Source organism: Amblyraja radiata, chromosome 22 (genome assembly GCF_010909765.2).
Source record: "Amblyraja radiata isolate CabotCenter1 chromosome 22, sAmbRad1.1.pri, whole genome shotgun sequence".
NCBI lineage: Eukaryota > Metazoa > Chordata > Chondrichthyes > Rajiformes > Rajidae > Amblyraja > Amblyraja radiata.
Window position 1 is genome coordinate 23757512 of NC_045977.1, and position 9109 is coordinate 23766620.

Below are 9109 nucleotides of genomic sequence, written 5' to 3' on the forward strand. Positions count from 1 at the left end.
CTCCATTTTACTGCACCATTACAAAATCTCCTCAAAGTGTTCCTACTTTGAAGAATTCTTGAGTTAAGAGTCCGAAGTGTATTTTATTGAAATATCTCAAAATGGAACAATTAAATTCTTACTTGTAGCAGCACAACAGGTTTGTAAACATAATACTCTATAAACGCCATAACAATGGGGGTTCTGTGAGGCCTTCTCTCATTGCTCCCTGTGACTCCATTGATCGAGGGGAGACCAGAACTTACACCGTCTTATTGAAACAGATAAAATGAGGACATGGGTTGATGGGCTGTGAGTAGGGACGGGTTTAGAGGGAAACTGACACTGCCTCAGGGTAAGCAGCAGGTCATTGACGATAGAGAACAAGAGAATCTCCACTCCGAGGCAATGAACCTTTGGAATTTTCCACCTCAAAGGAATTGTGGAGCGCAGGTGTTGAGTTAAATTCAGAGCAGGTTTCTGCACATTGAGCGAAAGAGGATGTGAGAGAAAGCCTCACAGAACTCCTGTCAGTGCAGGAAATGACACAGGTGGATGGCAGGAAAGGTTGGATGGGCCCAGTGGTCTCCACCCCCTCCCATTTCTGATGCTCAAATATTCTGTGAGACTGCAGAATCGCAGAGTTGTGCTGTAGTTTTGCAGGATCCATCTTGTACTGCAGGTCCTGCTGTGCTGTGTTGCCGGTATTACTGTAGGTCCTGCTGTGTTGCAGGTTTCACTGCCGGTCCTGCAGCGCTGTCCTGTTGCCTCAGATCATCGGCCAGGCCTTGAGCTGCGCCCTCTGTCGGCGAGCGCTGCCGAAGCAGAAATGCGGTATCCCGACATTCTATGCGAATATTTGCATACTTTATTTACTGTCGGTTATCTCCGGTGTCGGTGCGCGGATGTTCGCGGTAAACACCGGGGTCGTCTCATCACCTTCACCTTTTAAAATATGAAGATGATTGGCTGCGACCGTTAATGACCTGCTCAACCTCACCGTACAGTGTGGTGCTGCTGGTCAGAGCCTGCTTCTTGCGGGTGATCCAGTAAAAGGGTTTCTGCTGTGAATGGCACACGGGTGAGGCTTGCGCTTTGTCTGTGCGGAATCGATATCAAGAGATTTCGGAAGCACAATTTTTGTTTCGAGGGGCTGCTGGTGATCGATCATCCCGGCGCCCCGCTCTCCCACCGAATGGCAGATGAACATAGTCTGCAGTTATGGTATAGACGAACGGAAGGGTCTCGACCCATTTCTTCGGTCCATAGTTGTTTCCTCATCCGCTGAAATGTCCTTTCTCCAGCATTTTTGTCTACCCTCAGTTATGGAGTTTCATAGTTTAACTGTTTTGTTATATCGCCTTTATATGGGTTTCAGTTATTTCTAAACTGCAATTAAATCAAGTATATGATGTGGTATGTAGAAACAATAAACCAAAGACACAATGAAATAGATGCAATTTCTGCATTAATTTCATTATAATTCAAAACATTTTCAAGTTTGTTGCTTTGCAGGGATGTATGTTTCACAGTAATAAGCAAAACTTTTGCTGAATGTGGCATTGTGCTCTGAATGACCATATTTTAGAGTAACCACGTTACACCACAATCGTAAATTAAGACCAAAGAACTTTCCAAGGAGATTGAACATTTTCTAGTTTGCAGAACTCCATAGATAATGAAATTATGAGAAGAAAGTAACCTTCATGAATATTTTTGGTGTCCACCATCACATGCGTAACACCCGGATTTTGCAGTAGTTATATTTCCATCAAATTATGTACCTGCAGTCTCTTATTATGCATGGACAATTACTTCCATGAAGTTTATTCAAAACATGAGAAAGAAATTACAAAAAAGAAATACTGGAAGAATGGAAGAAACAAGAGCTACTTTCATTTTGGTGTCCACCCTTGGACACTGTGTAACACACGTTTCAGTAGATAACAGGAATATTGCTCGTTTGGTCACATACTCCATTTTTATAGCAAAAAAGTACATTTGTATGATGAAAAACAGCAAAAGTGAAGAAATCAGCTATCGTGCTTTAGAAAAAAAATGACTTTCTAAATTTCATGTAACGGTTGTTATGTTGGACACCAAACATAAAGTGTAAAAAAACATAGAAACGCATGTTTTGTTCAAGGAATTTTGTTAATTAATGAAATTTTCCCAAACTTCATGAACTATCTCTCATGCACTGCCGATGTGAGGGGTTATGATTAACCTGAGTCATGTTGAAATAATTAATTTGTGAACCTCAATATTCAAATCAATAATGTTGTGTTGTTTAGACTAATATTTAAAAAACCACAAGAAACAAAGTTTGTAATTTAAAAGTTGAACATTTGATTTATAAATTGATCAATTTCAGTTTTTGATAAACAGCAATTTCATATAAAAAAAGCATTCATTTTCAAAAGTGCAAAGTTGTTGAGAGTCCAATAATTACATGCAGTAAAATAGTTTATGTTCATGGGACGTGCAGCAGCGAGAACGCGTTTACTGCCTGTTGATAATCTGCCTCGATTTGTACCTTATATACCAATTTTATAAATCAGATTGTTGCAGCTCACAAGTCTGGTAATGGCAACAGAGTTAATTCCCCAAAGCCATTAATCATCCAGGTGACCACACAATCGAGTTTTCCTGATCAAACTAGTGAACTAAATTGTCCCTGTTTGTGTTTAAACTTGACCTTTAGTTGGGCTCATTTGCCCAGTAACACATACAGCTTGCTTCCTTTACATTCAGTGATAGAGAACCAGTGATCCAGTGTGTTTAGTCTGAGCGCGAGACCAGTTCTGCTGCGGACACACCAGAAACACAGGGAGCAATAGCCAGACACAGGGAGCAGTGACCTCCACTGCTCTTAGGACAACCATGAGCCCGGCTCGTCCAAACGTTGCAGATGGAAATTTCTGCAATCTGCACTTGACCAAATTCAAACGCCCATCTGCAAACAGGGCAGACCCAGGCTCCTGATGCAATGATGCCTTGACAGACCAGAAGCCTGTTGACATTTTTAAAGTTTAGAATAAAATCGAGTGTACAGTGACATGTTTTAGCCGGCAGAGACAATTCATGAGGATCTGTCTTATCAGACAAAGGTTTCAGTTAATTTAATATTGCACATTAAACAGTTCAAGTATCTTGCAGAGGCTGGTCAGAACCAAGGACAGTGAGTGGCCCTGAGACGCCAAGGCATTCCTCACAAACCTCACACACACGGCACTCAGCTACATCTCCACCAACAATTGTGCTTCAAATCCAAACTGCAACTCTTTTGGGAGGAGGGCGGTGTTTTGTTGGAAAACTTCCCAACCTGTCGTGACCAAAGTTTCAGTGAAATGCAGGATTGCTGAGAAGGATTTGGAACAAACATTCCAGTCTGAGATTTTCATTGACCTGTTTTTACCAAGGTGAGTCCTTCATCAACAATAAGGGGCAGGAATCTTTCGTGTTGTCTACAAGCCCCCAAAAGCAGTGGTGATGTGGACCCCAGTAGGTCTGGTAATTAGAGGTGCAGAACAAGGTGGTATAATCAGGGGCTTTATGTACAAACTGGCTGATCCCGGTGACCCTGCCTGGTCTGTCCATGTGTGACTCCTGTAATCACTCGGTATAACATCTCCACACTGCGCCTCTCCACACACACACACACACACGCTGCACATGTCCACACACGCATGCTGCGCACACACACACACACACTACACATGTCCACACACACACACACGCTGCACATGTCCACACACGCATGCTGCACACACACACACACACTACACATGTCCACACACACTGCACATGTCCACACACACGCATGCTGCGCACACACACACACTACACATGTCCACACACACGCTGCACATGTCCACACACACACACACACACACACTGCACATGTCCACACACACACACTACACATGTCCACACACACACACGCACACGGCACATGTCCACACACACACACACACTACACATGTCCACACACACACACACACACACGTCTGTGGCCACCAATACCCGGCCATGGGGAGACCTCGGTGAGACTGTGATGACGACCGGAGTCTGGTCTCCTTGTTGTCAGAGGGTGGTCTTGGGGCAGTGAAGATGCTGTGGTGTGGTGTGGTGTGGTGTGGTGTGAGGAAAGGCGGGACTGACTGGGAGCTGAGATTAATGTGGGAGATGTGAATGGTGGGGCAGGCGGGATGTGAGGAATGTTTCCCAGCAAAGATCACATCTCTGAATGAAAGTGGCCATCATCAGGGGAGGGGGAGGGGGTGAATGTCCAGAACTCTCCACCCTACAGGTCACAGATTAGGGATCGAGGGACAGGGGAGAACGTGAGGAAACGCTGAGATAGAAGACCAGTCGCGATCTCCCTAACACGAGGGGCCGAGTAGCCTGTCCCTGCTGGCCCAGCAGAACTCCAGCACACACTGGGCCTTGCATGGCACGTGTTAACTTTACTCTATATTTTCAGCTTTGAACTCCAGCTCTATACACCTGTCCCCCACCACCCTTGTCACTGCCCGGATTCCTCGGCCGGCAGCTGGAGCTGGTGGTCAGGCCGCTGGTCGGGCCCGGAGCTGGGGGCACGTCAGTGGGCAACCTTCCGCGGGTCGGTGTAGATCTGGAACCGGGCAAAGCTGAGGAAGACTTGCTCCAGAGATATCTGGCTGACGGAATAATCCTTGATGTTGAACTGGTCCCGCGCTCGCTCGAGGGTGCCGAATATCTGCAGGCGAAGGGAGAGGGTGGTTATTGGTGGGGCGAAGGGCTCGCTGGCCTTTAGTGGTCGGGTCAGTGAGTGTGGGAGTTGGGACGTTACCTGTACCAGGCGCTGAGACAGTGCAACTGGGAGCGTGAGGAGGTCTGCTGCCCGCTGTGGGAGGGGCTATTTGTTGTCCTGTATCCAAGCTGTATGACTCTATGACCTGACGCCAGGGACCTTCCCTTCACCCTGGGGCACCAGACTCCTGACCCCCGGATATGCTCCCTGATCCCCAGACACGCCCCCTAGACCTAGGACACGCCCCCTGTCCCCAGGACACGCCCCCTGACCCCCCAGATATGCCCCTGACACGCCCCCTGACCCCAGGACATGCCCCCTGACCCCCGCACACGCCCCTGACCCCCAGATATGCCCCCTGACACGCCACCTGACCCTAGGACACGCTCCCTGACCCTAGGACACGCTCCCTGACCCCAGGACACGCTCCCTGACACCTGGACACGGCCCCTGACCCCAGACACACCCCTACCCCCCCGGACACGCCCCCTGACCCCGCCCCCCAGACACGTCCTCTGACCCCCGGACACGCCTCCTGACCCCCGGGCATGCTCCCTGACCCTAGGACATGCCCCGACCCCAGGACCTACCTGTGCCCAGGTGAGGCTCAAGCTGGTCAGGTGGTAGTGCAGCATCCCATGATGCTCGTCCTTGATGATACTGCCTGAGGAGAGAATGGAGTCAGTCAGAACCTCATCTCCGGCAGCTGAGGGGGCGCATAGGGAGAGAGGGAGAGAGCGGAGGGAGAGAGGTTAGAGAGACAAAGGGAGAGAGGGGCACAGAGCGAGAGAGGTTAGAGAGAGAGAGAGAGGGTGGAGAGAGAGAAGAGGCACAGAGGGAGTGAGGAATTAGAGAGAGGGTGGAGAGTCAGTGAGGGCAGAGAGAGACAGTGAGATGGAGTGGGGGCGGAGAGAGTGAGGATCTGGGCGGGTGCTGCCTCCACTGGGTTGGCCCCCGTTAACCGTCAGATGGACAGGAAGGGTTGGTACCTTCGAAGGTCGACTCGATGAAGTCCTTGAAGGGCTGTGGGTCGGGCCGGTCACCCTTGATTTTGACCAGCAGGGTGTAACCGCTGCCGAACTTGCTCTTCAGGTGCTGGGGGCTGCCGAGGCACTTGAACTGCCCGTTGACCATCACTGCCAGCCGTGTACACAGCGCCTCGCACTCCTCCATGCTGGGGATGGGATAGCGGGGTCAGGTCTGACACACCCCACCACCGCCCCTCCCTCCCTCCCTCACCTGCACCTTCCCTCCCTCTCGTGGCCCTCCCCTCCGCACACATTCCCTCCAGCCGCTCCCTCGCCCGTTGTTCCCTTCCACCCCTCTCTCCTACCTGGCGAGGCGACACAGTTGGGTTGTGATACGGATGTGGTCGAGGTGTGTAGCCGGGACTGGGGTGGACAGTGGTGGTGTGGGGTCAAAGGTTGGTGGCCGCAGTGACGGTGTGTGTGGAGGGGCAGTGACGGTGTTGGGGGTGAGGGGGGGATGGGCAGTGACGGTGTGGGTGGAGGGGCAGTTCCGGTGTGGGGTGGGGAGGGGGGGTGTACAGCAGTGCTGGAGCACAGGTGGTGGAGGGGTGGGGGGGGGGGAGAAAGGGGGTGGAGGGACCCGGCCGTTTCCAGGGTAACACCATCGGTGGGGGGGAGACTGGCACGGCCGTTGCCGGGGTAACACCAGTACCTGTGCGAGGTGATCATGACAGACTTGCCGAACTCGAGCGAGCGGGTAACGGCGTCCCAGAGTAGCCGGCGCGACACCGGGTCCATGCCCGTCGACGGCTCATCCAGGAAGAGGACGCTCGGGTTCCCGATCATCGCCACGCCCGTGCTCAGCTTCCGCTTGTTGCCTCCGCTGTGTGGAGAGGGGGCAGTGTGAGGTCCAGGGGTCTTGGGGCAGGGAGGGGAGAGGTGGGGAGCAGAGGGGCAGGGAGGGGTAGGGAGGGGAGAGAGGAGGGGATCGGCGGCGGTGCCACCCACCTATAGGTGCGCACCAGCCTGCGTGCGTAGGGCTCCAGCAGCAGGCTCTGCAGCACGTCATCCACACACTGCGCAATGTGCAGCTCGGGGATGCCCCGCATCCGTGCATACATGTACAGGGTCTCCTTGCCTGTCATGTGATCCAGCAGAGCATCGAACTGTGGGCAGTAGCCGATCTTCTGCAGGACCTGTAGAGAACCAGACACAATTACCAGCAATACAGTGAACAGCAAAGTGTTGAATGTAGGTAGCACTGCGGCGCAGCGGATAGTACTGCTGCCTCGCAGCCCCAGAGACCCGGGTTCGATCCTGACCTCAGGTGCTGCCTGTGTGGAGTTTGCACGTTCTCCCTATGATTTCCCGGGCCCCAGTTTCCTCCCACATCTCAACGAGGTGCAGGTTTGTAGGTTAATTGGCCCCTGAAAATTGCCCCTAGTGTGTAGGGAGTGGATGAGAACTAGTGTGAACGGGTGATCAATGGTCGGTGGACTCAGTGGGCCCAAGGGCCTCTTTCCATGCTGTATCTTACAACTAATTCAATAAAGAACAAAAGTGGTGCAACTGGGAGCAGTGTTGAAGAGTGTACTGGTCCAAACACTGAGCTGGAGAGAGGAGAGTAGACCTTGAAGCAAACATCCAGCAATGCAAGTGGGCTGGGCAGTGACTTCAATCACCCAGTGTATAGCTGAGAGTGGCGGTGTCAGGAGGTGGTCCATGAGCTGCAGGCGATAGATAGATGCAGGTGAGGAGGGTTGATTGTAGAGTCAGATGGGGGTGGGTGGAGATAGTGATAAAGGGCCTGAGTGGAATGGCTGCAGATGATGGAATCTAAAGCATGGAACCACATATGGGAAGAAACAAACACAATGTGCTGGAGTAACTGAGTGTGAAGGAGGGTCCCAACCTAAAACATCACGTGTCCATGTTCTCCACGAATGCTGCCTGACCCGCTGAGTTCCTCCAGTACTTTGTGTCTTTTTTTAAAACCCCATCATTTGCAGTTCCTTGTATCACACCATTGGGGAGGGTGGGCAGAAGGGACACGGTGAGAGTGTGTGAGAAGGACAGCTAGAGAGAGTGGGGGTGGGAAAAGAAACGGGGAGATAGGGAGTGGGGTTATAAAGGGAATGTGAGAGAGGATCTGGGTCGACCAGCAGGAGAGAGAACGGAACAGAGGGTTACTTGAAAGAGGAGAATTCAATGTTCAGGCCGATGCATTGTAGACCATCTAGGGTGGACTATGAGATGCTGTTCTTTGAGTTTATGTGTGGCCTCACCTGCCAGTGGAGGTAGCCCAGGACAGACTGGTCAGTGTGGGAATGGGAAGAGGAATTAAAATAGCTGCCAACCAGGTGATCCTGGTGACACAGCGACGGTCACTGGTAAACTACAGAGAGGCCTGTTATTCGGGGACGACATGGAAGCCAGTCCCACAGGGAGTGGCTGGGGCAAATAGTTTCGTTTAGTTTAGAGATACAGCATGGAAACAGGCCCTTCGACCCACCTAGTCCACACCGACCAGTGATCCCCGCACATTAACACCATCCTACACATACCAGGAACAATTTACACTTATACCAAGCCAATTTCCCTAGAAAACTGTACGTCTTTAGAGTGTGGTAGGAAACCAAGGATTTCGGAGAAAGCCCACGGGGAGAACGTACAAACTTTGTACAGACAAGCACCCGTGGTCTGGATGGAACCCGGATCTCCGGCACTGCAAGTGCTGTAAGGCAGCAACTCTACAACTGCGCCATGTGCCAAATAGCAAGAATGGATTTAGAAAAACGTGGGATAAATGGACGAGGATCAGAAAGTTTAAACTAAAGCAAGGATATTGTGGGGAAGGATTTCCTCCTGCTGTCCATGCCGACTCACCTCTTTCTTATAGTTCAGGATGCTGTGACCTTCGATGAAGGCGTCTCCCCCACTCAGTTGCACGTCGCCAGTGAGGATTTTGAAGATGGTCGTTTTTCCAGCTCCGTTCAGCCCCAACAATCCAAAGCAATCGCCTCTGTTTATGGCCAGGTTGATCCTGTTTACGGCAACCGTCGGTTCTTTGCCAGGGTAAATCTGAAAAACGGGCAGCAGTAAACAGGAGACACAAGGAAAGGCAGATGCTCGAACCTTGAGCTAAACACAATGTGCTGCAGGTCAGGCAGCATCTGTAAAAGAATTGGACGAGTCTGAAGGGTTGAGACTTAAAACATTGTCTGTCCATTCTCTCTACAAATGCTGCCTGACCCACTGAGTTCCCCCAGCACTTTGATTTTTGCTTGAAACTGACAGCAGTGTTCAGGACTGATGCAAACTCAAACGTGGACCAGGTAACCCTCCACGAATCCCCATATCTGAGAAA

At 51.0% G+C, this 9109-nt stretch overlaps 1 protein-coding gene and 1 non-coding gene across 4 annotated transcripts in view; one reads left to right on the forward strand and one right to left on the reverse strand.

The window, feature by feature from the left end:
• Window positions 1-1029: 1029 nt before the first annotated feature.
• LOC116986043 lies at window positions 1030-1162 on the forward strand. The gene has a single exon (XR_004415397.1). It is a non-coding gene; the product is annotated as a U11 spliceosomal RNA (small nuclear RNA).
• A 2801-nt stretch (window positions 1163-3963) lies between these two features.
• Window positions 3964-9109, reverse strand: part of abca3 (ATP binding cassette subfamily A member 3) — a 53103-nt gene continuing 47957 nt past the window's right edge. For all 3 annotated transcript variants that reach the window (XM_033040720.1, XM_033040722.1, XM_033040721.1), the window contains exons 26-31: window positions 8629-8823; window positions 6751-6938; window positions 6455-6625; window positions 5764-5948; window positions 5365-5438; window positions 3964-4720 (exon numbers count right to left, since the gene is read on the reverse strand). In XM_033040720.1, coding sequence (XP_032896611.1) covers window positions 4583-4720; window positions 5365-5438; window positions 5764-5948; window positions 6455-6625; window positions 6751-6938; window positions 8629-8823 — 951 coding nt within the window. In that variant the 3' untranslated portion in view covers window positions 3964-4582. The remainder of the gene's footprint in view (window positions 4721-5364; window positions 5439-5763; window positions 5949-6454; window positions 6626-6750; window positions 6939-8628; window positions 8824-9109) is intronic.